The sequence below is a fragment of the Rhodnius prolixus genome, unplaced genomic scaffold, assembly GCF_049639745.1.
Source record: "Rhodnius prolixus isolate KJV_2025 unplaced genomic scaffold, Rpr scaffold_6, whole genome shotgun sequence".
NCBI lineage: Eukaryota > Metazoa > Arthropoda > Insecta > Hemiptera > Reduviidae > Rhodnius > Rhodnius prolixus.
Window position 1 is genome coordinate 23,144,071 of NW_027411634.1, and position 19,143 is coordinate 23,163,213.

At 32.4% G+C, this 19,143-nt stretch overlaps 1 protein-coding gene across 11 annotated transcripts in view; it reads right to left on the minus strand.

Moving 5' to 3' along the window:
- The window catches only part of CARPB (Carbonic anhydrase-related protein B), a 458,344-nt gene that overhangs the window by 237,627 nt on the left and 201,574 nt on the right, over positions 1-19,143 (minus strand). For all 11 annotated transcript variants that reach the window (XR_012462470.1, XM_074141636.1, XM_074141631.1 and 8 more), the window contains one exon: positions 814-864. Coding sequence is in view for 10 of the 11 variants with exons in the window: in XM_074141636.1 (XP_073997737.1) it covers positions 814-864 (51 nt within the window). In the remaining variant the exon portion in view is untranslated. The remainder of the gene's footprint in view (positions 1-813; positions 865-19,143) is intronic.

Here is a 19,143-nt window from a genome sequence, read left to right on the forward strand (position 1 = left end):
TACACGGCGTAGCCGATACAGAACGCCACCCTAAGTACCCAGGAAAAGAGAAATGAGCTGGTGTTGGAAATTTTAATGTTTAGAATTATCTAGGAGAGAAGAACACAAGCTAACGTCGTTTTAGAAGTCGCGGAGGATTATCAGGAATGAGTTTTCAAGAGAAGAGTTTGGGTTCATAGGATTATAATTGGCTTCCAAGGCAAGTCTGATTCTTCAGTTCCTGCAACCCAGAGCCTTATTGTGCTAATGGTCTGATCTTGTGTCTTAGTTTTCCACCCAAATTAGTTGAGTTAAGTCTTAAAACTTTCGTGTATAGAGTTCCTTGATAGTCAAAAACTGGCAAAATAGAAACCCAGGTTGCCACTACATTCAAGGTAGGGAGATTTGCCTCATTTATAAATATTAACAATTACTGCAAGCTGCAGTACTCCTGTAAGTAAATAAAATTTTGGGATCAAAATGAAGAGGGATGAAACCAATGAGGATTAGTATATGGATTAGATTTCTGAACATTATGTTTTAAGGTCGTTTGAGTTTAATCCGTTTTAAACAACTCTATAAATGCAAAAATGTTGGAAGAGTACAGCAAGAAAAAGACGATAAATCAATTTAAAGATTATGGATATGAAGAACTTGCTTCAAAACATTCTGTAAAGTGAAAATTTTGTTAAATTTCAGTATAAAATTTATCTACAATAGTTTGAAATATTAGTTTAATTTTTAGACGATGTAAATGATGCAAACAAAAAAAATCATTTAGTCAAGACGATGTACATAGAAATTAAATAAACATATATAGTCATAATTTCTTACCTGAAATTCCATCATATGTCCACCATGATTCCCAACTAAGTCCCAAAACACCTGAAACAATAAATCATATCAACCATAATGCATTAGAGGATCTTATTGCTGCAACAAGAATTAAATTTGAGGTAAACTGAGTAGTATTGTTTCTGTCTGTTTAAAGTAGTAAATGATTCATTTTAATATGAGTTCATTTTAAGGAATCATATGTTGATTCAATACATTAAAAATATTTCTTTTTACATTTAACTCCTTAAAAATGTATTGGTAATCAGTTACAACTATTCTTATTTAACCAGTTGTGTAAATAAATCTTTTTTAAACGCAATTTTTTTTGTGTCATTAAGACTATTAACTAAGTCTGTTAACTAACTGTGGATGATCATCGAAAACTGGGAAAACGTAGTCAAATATTTAGAGACAAAACGTAAAATTAACCCCAATTTTATATTTGTTGCGTCAAACAAAAAATTTTTTAGAATCTAGACGACGCGGTCGCCGAGCTCTTAGAGGCGAGGACCACAAAGCTAAGATGTATATTGTTGGTTAGTAGGTTCGATTCCCGGTGTCTAGCCCATGGATTTTATTTAATGATTAATAAAATGAATTTATAGTAAAGTATGTTTTTGCTAGTCACCACCGTCCGCCACCCTTAATCTGGTAGTTAGACGTAAAACCCTTCTGGAAAAAAATAAGCGTTACTTTACTTTCTTTTTTTTTTTACCTTTAGACTCATAATATTTAATGGAAACACATTACCCATCGTTTCATGATATTGCAAAAATAACTAGAGACTATCATCATCTAACTGCCAGCTCCTGATCAACCATCCAGTTGAACAACTTGGGCGTAACAACTAATCCAGAAATATGAAAGGAAACAAACTAGACTTATAAATAATATCTTGCCTGATGTTTTATTTAAAACTAAATCATGTTTACCACAATGCCTTTTATAATATAATCTCAAATATTAGAATCTTAACATTAAATCGATAATCTAAATCGATTATCTAAAAATTTGCTTAACTTTTCTGATAAAAACTTATATTTCTTTTTATATTTCACTAAAAAATAATAATAATACATAATAATAATAATAATAATAATAATAATAATAATAATAATAATAATAATAATAATAATAATAATAATAATAATAGAAGGTATTGGAGAATTTAAATATTGATGGGATAACGTAGAAAAGAGCGGCATTGAGTACTATGGAAGCGAGTGGATTATTTTGTCAAGATGTACGACCCAATCTTACCATACCAATATCCATACTACGGCAATGGAATGGTATTGCTAGTGAGTACTGGGTACACTTTTGATATTGGTTAGAAAGGCACGCGGGGGCGCCGGTAGAGAGGACGTAGTCACATAATCTTCCAATAGGTTAGAAAGGAATATGAGTTGGCGTTGGAGAGGTACCAGCGAATAAGAGCATGGCTGTACTGCTCGCGAGTTCAATTTTTTTATTTTATTTTATTTTTATGTGTATAAACCAGCACACCTTGGAGTCCTTGCTTCCAGATCTCATAGCCTCCTGCAGCCACAACTGTTCATCAATGGCTTTTAACATACACTCACTCTGCTTAATATAAATAGATATTTATTTCTATTCATATAGTAAGCCATTAAATTTATTACATATCCTAATATTTTATCCAATGTAAGCACGCATAAGATTAAATGCAAACAACCGTAGTTAGAAAACGCAAGTTAGTAAGCGCTAAAAATCCAATAGTAATACAAAAGATTGAAATAATGAGTAATAATAAGTTAGTAAGCGCTAAAAATCCAATAGTAATACAAAAGATTGAAATAATGAGTAATAATAAGTTAGTAAGTGCTAAAAATCCAATAGTAATACAAAAGATTGAAATAATGAGTAAATAATGAGTTAGTAAGTGCTAAAAATCCAATAGTAATACAAAAGATTGAAATAATGAGTTAGTAAGTGCTAAAAATCCAATAGTAATACAAAAGATTGAAATAATGAGTAAATAATGAGTAATAATAAGTTATTAAGTGCTAAAAATCCAATAGTAATACAAAAGATTAGAAATAATGAGTTAGTAAGTGCTAAAAATCCAATAGTAATACAAAAGATTGAAATAATGAGTAATAATAAGTTAGTAAGTGCTAAAAATCCAATAGTAATACAAAAGATTGAAATAATGAGTAAATAATGAGTTAGTAAGTGCTAAAAATCCAATAGTAATACAAAAGATTGAAATAATGAGTTAGTAAGTGCTAAAAATCCAATAGTAATACAAAAGATTGAAATAATGAGTAAATAATGAGTAATAATAAGTTATTAAGTGCTAAAAATCCAATAGTAATACAAAAGATTAGAAATAATGAGTTAGTAAGTGCTAAAAATCCAATAGTAATACAAAAGATTGAAATAATGAGTAATAATAAGTTAGTAAGTGCTAAAAATCCAATAGTAATACAAAAGATTGAAATAATGAGTTAGTAAGCGCTAAAAATCCAATAGTAATACAAAAGATTGAAATAATGAGTTAGTAAGTGCTAAAAATCCAATAGTAATACAAAAGATTGAAATAATGAGTAAATAATGAGTTAGTAAGTGCTAAAAATCCAATAGTAATACAAAAGATTGAAATAATGAGTAATAATAAGTTAGTAAGTGCTAAAAATCCAATAGTAATAAAAAAGATTAGAAATAATGAGTAAAACAAATTTAAATAAATGAGCAGAGAATATTTTCTAATGAAATGGTAAAGTTATTTTACACAATTTGTGGATAAATTTTTATGTTTGTTTTGATTGCAAAATGTTGTAGAAAGAATTCTTATAAGGAACATTCCCAGGGCCGGATTTAGATGAAAAGAGGCCCTAGGCTATTCCACTTATGAGGCCCTTTCACCTCCCATTTTTAAGTTTGTAAATTACATGAGAGATAATAAAATACATCACTAAAACTGTGTTTTAGTGTTCACTGTTTTTAGAATAGTGTAATTTTAATTTTGCTAACAATATGAATGTAGGCCCCTCCTGATCTTGAGGCCCTAGGCAGAAGCTTAGTTAGCCTATAGGAAAATCCGGCCCTGAACATTCCCATCGCCAAGAGTCAAAGAATCGAAGGAAAATATAGCCTATTATTTTTAACAAAGGTTAGTCAAAGTATAATGATTTTAGGAAAGTCTAGTTTGAAATTATTCAACTCTAGACCTTTTATTTTGTTACCATTTCAAAAATTATAACAATATCTGAATTGGGCTAAAATGTTAAGCTATCGGAGATGAATATATTGGTTTCGTGACTGTAAGTTATTCAAGTAAGAATTCTAAATTGGCGAGGAATCGGTCAAATAAAAACAACTCGTCTTTTTGACAACGTTTCGACAAATATAATGTCTTAGTTTCTGTAACTCAACTAACCCGCATAGCCACGGGTTCTTTATTGAAGAAGACAATATATTTGTTGGAACGTTGGCAAATCGATGAGTTGTTTTTATTTTATCGATTTCTCGCCAATTTTGAATCCTTACTATTGGAGATAATAAGTGTACAAAAAAAAAGAGTTGATTTTCTTATAGTTTTATGACAATTGTTGTATCAAAGGTGGTTGAAAGAGATTCAATTCAGAATGTAATAATTAAAAGTTACGCCTTTTGCCATTCTAATTAGAAGCTAATCTTTAGATTCAGTCATGTTAAACTTGGCAAAATAATTGTAGAAGACAGTTCCAATTGTAGATATGGCTTTCGCATATTTTAACATTTAACAATTACACAGATGAACGTTCATTTTCTTACTTGAAATATGTTTAAAAAATCCCATCTGAACAACTAAGCAGTAAAGGAGACTGGATGTTTAAATCTCTTTTAAGTACAGAAGCAGATGTATGGAGGATATGTCTGGTGGTTTATATTTTAATAAAAAAAATCCATGAAAGCACAAAAATCTTTGAAGTGTTTAAGGTTCTTTAATGGTCTTAACCTGCCCAAGCATAAAATTTTCCTCCGTTTTTATTTTCAATGATTCGGAGGTTCATAAAGGAGTCTACTGCACTGAAGAATTGGATTTATTTAACAAGCATGCTTCTTTTGAAGATGTTTCATGAGGTATTAGGCATATCACAAGAATCAGTACAGTGTTTTGTACATCATGAATTAAATGTGAGAACACTTTTGAGATAGATGCTGAATTTTGTAATAAACCAATAATGATGGTTTACTTATAAGCAATTGGAAATCTAAGAGATTTAAAGTTCAATTTGATTAGAAAAACAAAATCCACTCTATTAAACAGATGTGGATTGTCCCTACTTATTCTAAATCTCAAGAAATTTGTGGCTGTAAAGAAAAGGTTAAACAAAGTAGTAGTTGAACAAAGAACAATGAACTAAATTCATTTTTGCCCTTCTCATTACAAAGCACAAAATTTTCCACATGGTCCGTTACTAAGTAACTTAGTATCAAATTTTATTCAATAATAATTATTTAAAAAAAAAATAGGGGTTCATAGTTAAATTTAGAACGTTTTCCTTCCTAATTTTAGTAAGTTTTAGGGTTTCAAATGATTTGTTTACTTAGGACTGTTACAGCTGGTTTCCCCTCAGAAAGTGAATCGTAGGGTCAGCACAGTTGGTAGGTAGCGTTACTTCTAGTGAAGGTTAGGCTAGTGAGTGTAGCATTTAAAATAGTTTGATATATTTCTATGAAGGTTACAGTTTTAATTTTATAATAAATTTTGTGTGAGTGTTTATTTTGAGTGAAATATATCTGGTACTGCCTGTTTTTAACAGGTACATCTGAAAACATGAATAACTACAATGGAAACTATTCGGCAAATAAATTAATTAGTTCCTTATTAAAACCACTTATGTTCAACCGTGTAATCTTAAAAAATAATTTTATAATTCTATAAATGTAACAGGAATTCGTACTGATGAGGACTTAATCGTAAAAGATCCTGAGTAAGAGGTTAAGATTATTGTTCATAGTTTTTGATGACTGATTCATAATTTCAAAAGGAAGAAAGAATATTTTAAATAGGCACAACCCTGAAGATGACCTAGTCCCTTAGGTCAAAAGCTTGGCTATAATAATGACTTAAAGTTGCAATATTCTTTCATCCTGAGTAGTAAAGGTTGGAAGGAAGGTTTACGTTATTCTGAATGAAATATTTTCTTATAGTTTTGTCTGTCTTATATCTAATTTCCCGTTTTTTATGAATGCGCCATTAATGTTTTACCTTAAATTTATTTTTTCCAATTCGTTCAGAACCATTCGCGTCATGTTGAAGAAGCAATTGCGTACGATTTGTTTTTTTTATAAGTTCCAACTAGGTCAAAGCGCAATTGAACTACTACTCGAAAATGAATGCTATTTATGCTGTTTTATAAATGCTAGTTATCAGTCCTTAGATTTCTTCTTTTAGGTTACAGCTTTCTGTTTGTCGACAGAGAATTGTAACGAGAGAAGCCTGTGCGGAGGAAAGCAGTGCACAGAAAAAGCTCTAGGCGACGATGTTGACGTTCCTTAGAAAATGAAATAAAAATCAGTTTAACCCATTGCCTGCCCTAGGCCCCATTTGGGAATCTTAGGTTTTTCTGTCGGCAGAATTGATTTGATATTGCAACCGTCTATAACGTTAATAAAACAGTGTGTAAACATTTTAAGTGAGTTTGGAATAACTAGCCACCTCTGGCTCGCAAGACAGGTTAGCCAGGAGGTTATCAACTGCTCTCTGTATCTGAGGAGGCACCTTTGAAGGCACAGTACTTGCTTCACAAGTTGAGTAAAATGCATTATTTGATAAATTAAGGAATAAGTTTGATCCTTTACATGAAAGATATTGATCACTTAAATATGTGGCAGGAGGTTTCCAATTTTTTTTTGTAATTAAACGCAACTCTCCCAAAATTACCAAATAATTATTAAATCTTTTTGTTTGTAACAGATGTAAAATTAATTTTTAGCCATTTTGTGTATGCTTGAGAACATCTAAAGCTCTTAACATTTGATTTTTCTAAGAAAATCACTCGGAAATTGACTTATTTCCCGATATTAAGAAAAATACTAGCTTTACTGCCTTGGCAATATTTTCAGTAGAAAGGGGATGAAAAAATACATAAAAATGACCTATCGTGTGCTCTTCTTCCTCTTTGATAACAAGTTAAAAAATTGAAATATAAGTAAATACCAGATTTTGAAATGGCCTAGCACCTTTAATACTGAAGATATCGAATTGCGGTTTCCGGTTTCTTTCATAACATTTTATGCTCTTTAAAACTGTGCATATGAAAATGGGGGTCAACTGCGAACCCTCACTTTTGGTCGCGCGTCAGCCGCGTATGCGGGCAGGAATCTAAAATCAAGTCACATATTCTGAAACTAGAGGTAACGGGCAACAAATTTTTCTTCTACCATTTTTTGCTCAGATCAACCGCTTAAGCATGAAATGCATTTGAGCCATCTTAAAATGAACACCCTGTATATTAAAGCCAAACAACAGTGTATTCCCTAGGAACATACCAATTACCAGTCAAATGTTGTGAATGGAAAAGAAAGTCATCTAATTAAAAAAAAGAGCAGAATGTATGAAAGAAAGAAATTTTAAATATAGGTACAGAACACTTTAAAATCTATAAAGAACGAGAGGCAAGAAATAACTTTAAAAGTTTTTCAACCTAAACCAACAACTGCCAGTAAGTCTACCGCACAGTAAAAAAAGAAGAAGAGGTATCTAAAGAAGGACGAACCCTAGCAACAGGGTCAATGAAAAGGCATTTGAAAAAGTTCCGGAGTTTTCTAAGTAAAAGTCTGTCGAAATTATCTTCGATCTTTAAGCTTCTCTGGGTTTAGATAGTTTTATACATTGATATTTTGATTTTACTGCAAACTCCTATTCTATTATTTTAATATTCTATTCTTTGACTTTAAACAATCTCATTGACCTTTAGAATCGTCGTAAATATTTTATGAAAACTGTTCATTGTACACTTCTTATGACACATTGCCTTTTCACACCTTTAGACTCGTTGCTACAGAGACTTGCAGCTACTTGTTAAGTACTCATTAAACTGGTTAATGCAGCGACAAAGTAAGTAGACCCAGAAGCCATTAAAAACCCATCATATTATAGTTGGGCTCGTCCATCAGTTATATAACCAGTTAATAATAAAAAAAGATTAAACAAACATCGTAAAACTTACGTACAATGAGGTAAATAGTTTTTACTACATAAATTAAATTTAATTTACCAAATCAAATATTATAAAATATGGAATTTAATCCGCGATAATCTACCTGCCTTGCAAGAGAAAGGAGAATATTGTCAAAAAGAAGCCAGTTTTATATAAAGTACATAATATAAAAGAAGTAGATAGATCATCCTCAGTAGTATATTGAAAAACCCAAATATATATAAAATTCTTGAACATGTGGTACAGCATATGATGCCGATAAGCAGTGTGAGTAGAAAGTGAATGTGGAGTATCAAGGTGAAAAGCAGGTAATCGTAAAACTAAGAGTACAAAAAAATCTATACCGGTTGGTTTCTTTTAAATAATGCATGACTATTTGCTGGCGAACACGTTGAAATCCAACCCTTGAGTGCCAAAACGTGAAACAGTAAACTTACAGCAGCCAGTGTGCAATATTTCTCACATATTTTGTATGAAAGACAGAGTGGTGAAACAAGAAGAAGAAGGAAATATTTAGAGACTCATAACAGTAGGTGGACAGTAAAAACAAAAGTGTCTAGTGCTGCTACCATCTGACAATGATCCAACTACTGCCACTCTCAGCATATCAATTTTATTTTTTTTTCCAAGCTGATAGTTATTTATTTTTACAAACTCGCACAGACAGAAAATAGTTATTTATTTAACAAGTGTGGAAAGTAGTACTTTTCCTCACACGAGGCAGGGTTTGCACGCACGAGCGAGCGAAGCAAGGCGAGTGCAAGTGCAAATTGCTGAGTGTGAGGAAACTACTTTACACTCGAGTTAAATAATTATATTTTTTCTGCAACCATTAGGGTTATTAACTAAAAAAAAACTAAACAGGAATCACTAGAATCCATTTTAAATTTCTATAAGGTAACACTATAACCTTTTTAACTGTTATAGTTAAAAATATCTAATTATTTATTAAAATATTATTTTTATTTCTATATTCCTTTCAATTTTTATTTTGTATTTTTAATATTCGTTTTTTAATTATTTAAACAAAATAAATTTAAATAAGCTTATTAAAGTTTTACAAAAAATATTTAATAACAAAACTTCTTATATCAAGGAAGCACAATAAAGTTTTTTCACTCACTAGTGAGGAAAGTGACACTAATGGGAATTTTTCCCCACTAGTGAGGTAAAGTTGGGCATTACACAGCTGATTTTAATTGAGTAATGAGAACATTCCTACATGGTTGCAGAAAAAAATTATTTACTTGACAGTCATGAACGTAAAAGCCACAATACAAGTCATCGGTTTTACTTGTTGGATTTATTGCGGTGCAGTTTTAAAAATCTCCCCACGATTCTGGTTGGTCCAGAATTGAAGCGAACTTTGAAGTAAAAAAAAAAGCTGCTCATTTTGTGATGAGATTCTTGCTGATGCAGTCTTCTATAGCAGCTCAGCGCTCCAAAAATGCGTAACAAACTACACATTAGGTACAAAACAAAATCTGAGTTTGTCTGCTAAAAAAATAGTTCTAATGAAACATTTTCGTATTGGTGAAATATTTTGGGCAGGTCCAGGTAGAGCTTGGCCCCAGTTAAGTGTTTTTCTACATTTCATAAACTTAACCAATGAGAGGAGGACGACGTCAACAAAATTTTGATGCATTACTTTTATTCGTCACTTTATAATAATTAAAATTTCTAGTTTTAATTGTAGAAAGTATAATGAGAACACAAAATTTTACAAAATGTAACACTTTTTGGGCATTAATATAACCTAGTAAACAAGGTTTATTATTTTTTTTATCAAAATCAATTCTAATAGGGTACTATGTATGGTTTTTTAAAAAAAAGACACGTCAAGAATAAAACAAAAAATACTTTAAAAAAGTTGCCCTCTATTTTAGTGGCATGCTGCCAGTCAATAATAATTTACAATTCAAATTCTATATGCTGCAATATCTAGTTGGGAGGATAGGACAGAGGCAGGAGATATTTCTCTAATAAAAAAAAAATGTCCCTTTTAAATTCTATTGAACAGTTATTGAGATTCCTAAGGGCATATCAGTCTTTGAAAAATGATGAAATCCATATGCATATAAAAATACTTTCTATATAAAGGAGAAAATTTTAAAATTTGAATTTAATTAGAATCAGATACATTTCTGATATCTGTGGTTGTCTTCAAGCCGAACAACAAAATGAAATGTTTATTGCAGATTGATATGAAGTTTTTCTTGGTGAAGACATCGGATTAGATTAGACTAGGGCGGCCTCAAGACCTACGCCACTGCGACCCCTTTGGATCTATTGTGGCTCCCCGGCTTTAGAGCTCACCCTCCAGACCTGTCCTTTTAATCAGACTCTTGATGCTGGAGAGCGGCTCTTGGGTAAAGCTCACAGGCCTTGGTTTTTCCTCCCCGAGATGTAACATCCTTAGCTAGGACAAGCCCCTCGCACTGACACAACACTTGCAGTGCCGTTTCCTCCTTCTCTTCCTGACAGAACCTACAGTGGCTATCATCTGTCAGGCCCATGCGATGCATGTGTTTTCTGAGCCTGCAATGGCCAGTTAATAGGCCTACAATCATCCTTATAGCCCCACGGCCTTGACGAATAGCCTTTAATAAACTCCTTCGCAAGCCACCACTTCTGAGACCTATTCAGCACCCATAAGTTAATGGTCGCAGTCTTAACGCACTTCGAAACCCCAAAACAGGGCTCCAGGCCAACGAAGTGTCCCGCAGAGCCCTCCCGGGCCAATAAATCTGCCGCTTCGTTTCCCTTATGTCCTGAATGGCCAGGTACCCAAACCAGAAAGACCTTATTTTGGTCACTAATTTCCTTCAGGGCACCCAGACAGTCCCAAACCAGCCTTGAGTTGAACTAATTGCTCGTAGAGCAGCCTGACTATCCGAGAAAATTACGACCTTAGAATTAATAATTCCTCGCCCGCTAATCACGGTACTACGATGCCTTTGCACAATACTAAACTCTTCAAGATTGTTAGCACAGCTGAAACTCATCAATAAAAAAATCTGTAACCTCCATGCACACCGCAATTTTTAAGACAGGCTTTTCCTGTAATTTACTGTGAATTTGCCAAACTGATTCATTTGAAGCTGATCTAATGGCGCACTTAAGCTTAAATGTCAGTTTAGCTTGTAATTTTTTCTTAATTAATAGTTTGGTTCGCAGGGAATGTGTTGCATCAACATTATTATAAATTTGATTTCTTTTTTTCTTTTTATTATGCAGTTCTAAGTTACAATTATATTCTTTAATTATGGTAAATTATATGGTAATTATGGTAAGTCATGTGAATTTCCATACGAGATTCATGAGAAAGTAAAGTGAAACTGTCGAATATGGCGAAAACTATTCGAAAAAGATCTTAACTTAATAACAAACTTCTGGAAAATTGAGAATGATGTTTTTTTTTTCGAATAATTTGTTAGCGATTTTTCTCAATATTTACGTAAGATTAACATTATTTCTTAAATAACCAAAAAAGATGAAGATATATGAGAAAATGATAAAAGATTTAGAAAAATAAAGGAAGGTATTAAAGCACGATTGTTTATACGCTTGTGATCAGCCATAACTGGTTATCATTGGACGGGGCGTGATTACACTGGAGGTGGGCATGACCCGCCCACTGTCTGCAACCCTACTGCATTGTGATTGGCCAATACTTTAAACGTAATTTTTTCTTTGAAATAATTGCTTTGAGATTTTTTTCCCAACATTTCCCCCATAGGTATTTGATAAACTTTCCAATAAAGCAAGAAAAAAAAATATTCCATTTAAAAATACCATAAATAATATTTCTTTTGGAATAATAGTTCATGTTTCACACAATTATCGTTAACAGAAACAAAAAACTTGAGAATTTTTATTGTTTAATCATGGAATAGACAAAAGAGAAATTGGCACATTGTAGATTGTAAAGCCGCCATTACGTAGTCGGTAAGCTTACTTTAAACTCCATCCGGTGGAGAACTCTAGCGGCAGTTTTTGTAAACCTAAATACAGATTCTACATTCTTATTTAATCATGTTTGACTTACATATGTAGGTCCACCTTACACACATATTTAACCGTGTTGACGACTCACTAGACTATATAGGTCTATCTTACCTATGGATCATGGGTGCCCCCACAAAACAATTGCTACAGCGATACGCCAATAGAGAGTCATCAGAACTTATTCCAAAGATCGGATTGCAATAATCCTCAAGCACTCTCCTCAACAAAGGTAGTTAACCTTACAATTTTTTGGAAAGGGTCTTTGGGAATAGATAGGGAACAATAGTTAAAGAGAGAAGATATTTCAAAAGTTTTTCCTGATTTCCCAAGCACTTTCTACAATTGATGGCACACGAATTAGTGGAATGAAGGTGCCGAGCTTGAAAAAAACGATATTATTGATATAGATGAGGCATTAGCTTGACAGAATCAAGGTGCATTGGCCCATCCTGGTTCAACCATTGGCAAAGTTGTGGTTATAAAAATGTAATCATCTAAATTTTGATAAAACTAAATAATTCAATCGTCTAGAGTGATTAAGACTAAATTTGGAATTCAATTCAATCAATTAAAATTCTGATTATTTAATTTCAATTTTTTATTACGAGTATTAAAAATTTTAATTGGTCAAATTCCAATTAAATTAAAAGGGAATTTAATTCAATCAACTAATTTTAGTCGATTAATTTTTTTAAATTTAATCATGATTTAATTTAATTACAAAAATAGGAACAAGTTGTGCTACTGCAAAAACCCTTCGATCTTTTTGACGTGAATACGTCTTTAAATTTGCTATCATATGGAGGTAATCCAAAAAACCTAATGATAACAAAATCGGGGGATACAGTTTGGCATTATAGTTTCGAATCTATCGTCTACATCCAAAATTAAATTAGACCACTAGATAGCTAAAGGATCAAAGAATTCATTACGATAAGCGAGGACTGTGTCGCATCGCGCGCGGTGGAGGGGGAAGCGCTGCCATTTTGAGATCATTTTGCTGCGTATCGAGATTTGCAATTAGTATAACTTTTGACTCGGAGAAGCAATGATGTTCGTTTAAGTTTTAATCGTCAGCTGTCGTCACAATCTATCGATTGTATATAAAAAATTAGTGTAAAATAGTGAATATAATAAGGTGTTAGAATAAAGAAATATTATCAAAATATATAGTCGGCCTATACGCGTCGAAAAGCCAAAACCAAATACAGAGATCGTATACGGTTGGAAAGGGCTTCTCAAGAACAATCGAATGGTAATAATAAAACACCATATGACCGATTCATTCGTATCACAGACCTATAATTAATAAAGTTATATTGTTACACAGTAATTATTTGTTTCCTTGATTTCATCCTAAATACATGAATAAAAATATTTTATATAAAAAATATAACCCGTTACGTAAACGTATTCAGGTACAACACACGGCCGTGTCCATGACACAGCGTTTATTTTATTTTATTTTTAAATAAAGTGAACCGAAAAATACGATCATTCCGCTAGTGATTATGATATTAGATTGCTTTTATGAGTAATGGATAAAACACTTTAGTATTATCTGAGATATGAAGTGTAATTCCTGTTAAGAGTTACTAATTTACAAGAATATGGCCTACCACCAAACCAAGTCGCTCCTCTTTTATAACAAGATTAGCAGCTGATTTTATTTTGATGTAAAATAAAAATAAAAAAAAATTAAAAATATTGTTGGCCAATAATGAAAGTTGGCTAAAAAGAAGGTGATTATGGGCAGTAATTTGTTGCAGCTCGTTACTATCCGGAGATAAGAGTTGTCTGATATGAGAACAAAAGGGATTCATTCTTCTAACTGCCCTACTCCTGCTCCACTAACACCTTTCCAAAGCAGCCAGTAGAGAGCATTACATTAGCCTAGATTAATTACTTTCACTAATTAGTTAATCCAACTTATCTATTTTTAGAAAACATTTACCCCTAAATCCTATCCACCAACCTTTATGACTCTGCATGGACATTTTATCTTCTGCTTTTCTTTTTTTTCGGGACAAATAAGGGCAGAAAATGAGAAGGTCAAATTAATTTATACAACCATGATTTAAACCTATCAAAGTAGACACTGCATGTACACTGTATTATATCTCCACTTAAATTGGTAGTATGCTCAAATTGTGTACCATCAAAAGTATAAAACTGTGGTAATTTAGCAATCAAAGTCACTACATCCTCGGTAGCAGAATAAAAAGTTACTTTTTGGTTGCTTTAGAGATTTTCATGAAATACAAACTATTTATTTTCAACTTATTATGTCATATCTTTCTATTAGATCTAACACTTTATTTCAGAATAATAATTAACCATATTTAATTTGGTAAGTTGGTAAAATAGAAATAAGCTGCTGGTCACAAATAAAGATGTTTCCCAAAATGTTTATATAATTAGGAGTTTAAAAAAAAAAATTATTAAGTTAGAAAATTTAACAATTTAAGAGGGTTTTCTTTCAATTTTAACTCATTTAATTCCTTAATGAGTTTTAGTAAATATCTCAAATTCAACAATTTAAGAGAAAGTCGTATAGGTTTTAATTCATTTCATTCCTTAATGAGTTATAGTAAATATCTCAAATTTAACAATTTAAGAGAAAGTTGTGTAAGTTTTCATTCATTTTTAATTCATTTAATTCCTTAATGAGTTATAGTAAATATCTCAAATTTAACAAGTTAAGAGAAAGTCGTGTAAGTTTTAATTTATTTAATTCCTTAATGAGTTATAGTAAATATCTCAAATTTAACAATTTAAGAGAAAATCGTGTAAGTTTTCATTCAATTTTAATTCATTTAATCCCTTAATGAGTTATAGTAAACATCTCAAATTTAACAATTTAAGAGAAAGTCGTGTAAGTTTTCATTCAATTTTAATTCATTTAATCCCTTAATGAGTTATAGTAAATATCTCAAATTTAACAATTTAAGAGAAAGTCGTGTAAGTTTTCATTCATTCAAATCTTTAATGAGTTATAGTAAATATCTCAATTAAGATCTGTTTTTGAAAAATGTCAGTTATAAAATTTTCAATTTCATGTAGGTAATTATCCATAGTAACGAACTTTATTTGATATATATTTTATATATAGTGTGAGTGAGAGAGCCACTGCACAAAAGAGAAAGAAATAAAATAAGAAATAAGTGGAGTAGCTCGGGGAAAGGGAGAGAGAAGACAATCAAATAAGAAAGGAATTGAATGTGTGTATACACAATGTAAGGTAGATTTTCCAATTTTCCAGCCTTAGATTCCTGAAGACAATTTACTGGCAATAAGCTTCACCACCGGAACTCGCAAGCTGTTTGGCTACAATCAGCTGGGTACCGCAGCTACGGAAATTTCGCCCAGCCTAAGGCTACAGAACTTCCACCCAGTGTATACATTGGTTTTCGCTTGTCCTTAATACAGGATACCTCCTCTATCTTTAACTTTGATAATTTTCATTTAATGTTTGTTAATATTTACATTATTATAATTAAATTATTATATAACTTTATTTAGCTGTATTATCTTAAGTCTAAACTGTTAGTCGTCCATTTATAATGATTTTTATTTATTTTTTAATGTTTCACCTTTTTGGAATTCTGGGTTGAAAATGGTAGATTGTACTAGTTTGATTCTACGTTTAGATACCAATTTTTATTTTATTTTATATCCTACGAGGAATGTGCGAAACTGCTCTACAGACTACTTGGACGACGCTCCAAATTACCCATTGAACTCAAACGCTTGATATACAGTACTATCCTCAAACCTATGTGGTCTTACTGGACTAGAGCTGTGGGGTTCAGCCAAACCTACAAACGTACGGACTGTACAAGACATTTCAGTCAAAACTACTCCGACAGATAGTTGACGCTCCTTATCACTAATCTCACTCTTCACAGCGACCTCAACATTCTTTTCGTACACCAACTCGCCAAGACTAAATACCAAAAAATCCGTACTACTCTCTCGACTAGCTCTAATCCTCTTGTACTGTCTCTCGCTTCTTCTGACATCCCTAATACTCCTCGCCGACTGAATTGCCAATGGCCCTGCGACTTCCTTGCAGTCTGAAGACCTAAATGTCATTCTTCTCCTATAGAGAGTGCTACCGCTGGGTAGTTTCTCTCCTCCTGCTCTCCTCCCGCACCAGTTCATCACTCTCTCCACATTTACTGATTGTATACCATGTATACAGATTGTAAATTACAAATAAATAAAAAATATATATATATATATATATATATCCTATGAGAAGTTTTCATTATCTATCATTATTTACTTTAAGATAAAAAGCGAGAATTACGGCAGGTAATAGGAGTTTCTGGTCCTTACAGAAAGTGTGCTTTAGAATCTCATCGAGAGAAACCAAATTGCATGCTTATAAGACGATTTTGAGACCTATTGTACAGGAGCGAAACGTGGGCTCTTATTAAGGAGGATGAACGCTTTCTTAATGTCTAGGTAAGTAGAATTTATGGCCCCATTCTGAAAGGGGACAGATGGAGGATAAGGACCAACAGGGAAGTTAGAGATCTTTATGCTGATCAGGACCTAGTTGGCCTTATCAACCAAGGAAGGATCAGATATTAGGTCACTTGGAACGAATGGTGGGAGGAAAGGATAGCCAAGAAACTTTTCTTGGACATTCAGGAGGCGCCTAGAAAGAGAGCGAGGCCTCGGGTGAGATGGCGCGACAGTGTTGAGCAGAATTAGAGAGATTTGGGCTTGAGAAGATGGAGAAGACGGCCCAAGAGAGTTACGAATGGCACAATACTATTGAAGCGGCCAAGGTCCTTCGTGGACTTCTTTCTTGATTTCTAAACTTAAAAAGTATATAACGATCTTTAAAGTTGATTTGACTGTATGCCTATACTCAATTATTATCTTTTTTACTTATGCCGATGACACGGCAATCCTCTCCCTTCTTAAAGACTCCGTTCCTTGCTTATCGCTCCCTTCAATTCCACATAGAATTCCTTGTGCCTCGGCTAAAATAAAAATGGACAATTAAAGTAAATGAAAACAAATGTAATTGCATTAAATTCTCCCTAATAAATAATAAAGCGAATTATCCTTCCACCTGTTTACCTAAACCACAATCCTCCACCTTCAACAGTTTGTGTTAAGTACCTAGGATTCTTCAAGGACAAATGCCTAATCTGGATTTTCTGTTATTGATGATTATAATGAGCTTTCAAAGTTTTAAAGAAAATCGTTAAGACCTTTTCCAAGAAAATTTTCAACTAAAAAATGAATTCAGTTAATTGGCACTTATGATTTGGCTGATTTCGATCAAAATCCTATTGCCCGGGTTCCATGTTGGTACCAATTAGAAATTTTAGATTAAATTTCCTCCAATTTTTCCGTTTTTGAGTTATGTTACGTCACACACGCAAATACTTAGCACACTACTTTATAAAAATTTCTTCCAAAACTCAAATCAATACGATCACCATACCTTCCCTTAATAGTGAGCAAGAGAAAGTAAAGTGACTGGGGATTTACCAATGAAGGCTTTCTTGTGTGATAAAGAGAAGATTTTCTTTCGACATAATTTGATAAAATCGAGTAAAACTAGTCGACAGCAAAACAAGATGCAATGATTGTTCATCGAAAAAAGCTTCGATGAGGAGTGTATAAGAAAAGAATATGGATCTATCATAATATAAATTGTAGGAATATTATGGAAACAGTTGTATGCGATAAAATATGGCACAGTATGGCACATTGCTTGTACAAAGTATGCTGACTAGATACTATTGTACTATGACATATATCCGGCGAACAAAAAAAAATATAAAAAATAAAATAAAAAGAAAAAGAAAGTATATACTAGGAGGCAGGAAACAGCACACTTGTGCCCAGTTCTGAGCACTGACTGCAGTAGCCCATTTATCAGAGAGAGCCAGTACAGTTGGTGCACAATAAGGTCTGCAGACTGGACCAGTTTCGGTGTCCCGGACAGCTAACCACATACACTTTAAATACTGTACAGCAAAAAATAGAAGCTAACTTTCACTTCCTCGTACACATTGCATTGTTCACAAGGGGAAAAGTTAATAAACTTCTTATTGCGTTCTTTTTTTTATTTTATTATAATAATTATTATTATTTTAGTTAAACACCTCTGGGCAAAAGTAAAAACAAGGATTAAACCAAGTTATTTCAGCCTCTTATTAAACAAAAATAAAATAAGAAAATCTGATCTAGCCAGGTTTTGTTCAGACTTCTACTTTATTAATACTGCATTGCCAATCCGAAGTCAATTTGACTCCAAAAAATTAGGAATGGACTCTGTTTCCTCACATCTCATAGCTATCCCGAAATGCTCTTAAATATGCTATCCCCACTCTCTCACCATTCGATAGTCACGAGCTGAACACCGTGGAATTCTTAATTTCCTTTTTGCAGATTAGTTTACTTGAATCATAAGAGTCATTTTGACTCCAGATTGGCATTACACATAAATATATCGAAGTCATTTCGACTCCTGATTGGTAATATAAGTAGATTTTCTGTTATTAACTTAACTCCAGATTATTGCCTAAATGCTTAATTGATAAATATACATAATTTTCATAGAAAGTATCAAGGCACAAAAAAAAAGCCTCTTTCTAGAATTTGATTTTCTGCCCGAATTGCAGCAAAAACTTGGCAGCGAATTGGGTAATTTCTGATCCGTGTCAACAGCGGCACAGTAATTGAAAAAATAGTGAATGTAATTTAGAAAAAATGAAAAAATCCCTGATCAGAAGGCAGCCAATCAGGGTTCTAGAAAATACTGAAATTACTGCGATCCTAAGTTGAAGTTTAATTCCTTCTGCGTGAAATGTTAAAGCCGATTTGTGGGCAAAATTTGTTTTTTCGTCCTTAATTCCTATTCTTTCTCATCCTTTAATGCAAATTTTATTATTAAAATAGAAATCAATGTAAAAAAAAGATAATTAATAATTATGGAGTCATTATGACTCCCACATTGGCAATAACTGACTAAGTTCGAGCTTTGGCAATGCCGTGTTAATAGCAAATGTTTGTTCTGAGGTTACATGAAGTACACAAAATGTTTTTTTTTTAAAATTGGTCTGCTCTTAACAAAATAGAATTGCATTTCAAAAATCAAAGAAGCTAATAAATT